General features: G+C 54.2%; 1 protein-coding gene across 1 annotated transcript in view; it reads right to left on the bottom strand.

The window, feature by feature from the left end:
- The window catches only part of LOC102757300, a gene marked incomplete at its 5' end in the record, with an annotated part of 4570 nt that extends 4212 nt beyond the window's left edge, over window positions 1–358 (bottom strand). The window contains 1 exon segment of the mRNA XM_015559457.1: window positions 8–358. Within this exon segment, the coding sequence (XP_015414943.1) occupies window positions 8–358 (351 nt within the window).
- Between the last annotated feature and the right edge of the window lie 735 nt (window positions 359–1093).

Genomic DNA, 1093 nt, shown 5'->3' with positions numbered 1-1093 from the left:
AGGGAAAAGAGACATCTATCTGGACCTGGTTGACAGTTGGGTCTCCGTCCACGCCTGGAACCACTTTCCGGGCCTCATTGAGGATCCTTTCTCTCTCTTCCGTCGTGAACAGAACCTGTAAAAGCTGCTGACAGTCGTCCCAAGTGGGCTGATGGGTGAAAAGAACAGAATCTAGCAAGTCAATAAGTCCCCCCGGTTTCTCAGAAAACTTGGGGTTTTGTGCCTTCCAGTTATAGAGATCGCATGTTGAAAAAGGCCAATAATGATAGGGCTGGTTGCCATCCGCATCCGGGGGTCCAGCGGCCCGTAAGGGCAGGGTCTTGATAGTGGAGTCGGGTGCTGCAGCAGACAGTTCCCGCTGAGACACAAACACAAACAACAAACGGGCCCGAAAATACAGTCTTCCAACTCCATGGAAGCAGAACCAAAACAGGCTTCCAATTCCATGGAAGCCAAACCCGAAAGCTAGACAAAGCAGGCTTCCAATTCCATGGAGGCCAAACCCGAAAGCTAGACAATGGCCTTACGCCATACTAGCGGGAGCGACCCGCTTTCCGCGAGGGGCATATCCATCCCTCTGAGGGGCATATCCATCCCTCCTGGGGGGGCGGAATGTCTTCCAACTCCCTCCCTCCCCCGCCTGTGGTCTTTTTTGGGCGTGTCCGCCTAGACCCCTCAGGCAATTACAGATTCCAGAAACGAGCTCACACCGAACAGAACACACAACAAACAACAACACACGTACCGCGAGGTCAGTCAGACTCTTCGGATTGGGGGTCCCTTGATGGTCCTGGAACCCTGGGAGAGCCCCCAAAATGTTGTGCCCAGATTTCAAAGTTCCCAAGACCCCCAGGGAGCCAGTCAGTCCAATGCAAAAGCAAAGAGTCTTCAATGTAGCCGGCTTGTGCTCCCCATTCACCAGACTCACTGTCACAGCAGAAAATCCAGTGGCCGAGAGACCAAGGCCTGATGGGACAGGGGGTTTTGTAGGGGGTGGAGTGAGGGCAGGAGAGGGGACTGTGGGCTCCGCCAATTGGCCAGGATTGGGTCGGTACAGGATGTGGTCATAGTGATGGTGTGCACTTCCCTTGAT

The sequence above is a fragment of the Myotis davidii genome, unplaced genomic scaffold (assembly GCF_000327345.1).
Source record: "Myotis davidii unplaced genomic scaffold, ASM32734v1 scaffold714, whole genome shotgun sequence".
Taxonomy (NCBI): Eukaryota; Metazoa; Chordata; class Mammalia; order Chiroptera; family Vespertilionidae; genus Myotis; species Myotis davidii.
This window is presented reverse-complemented; position numbering and strand designations above follow the sequence as displayed.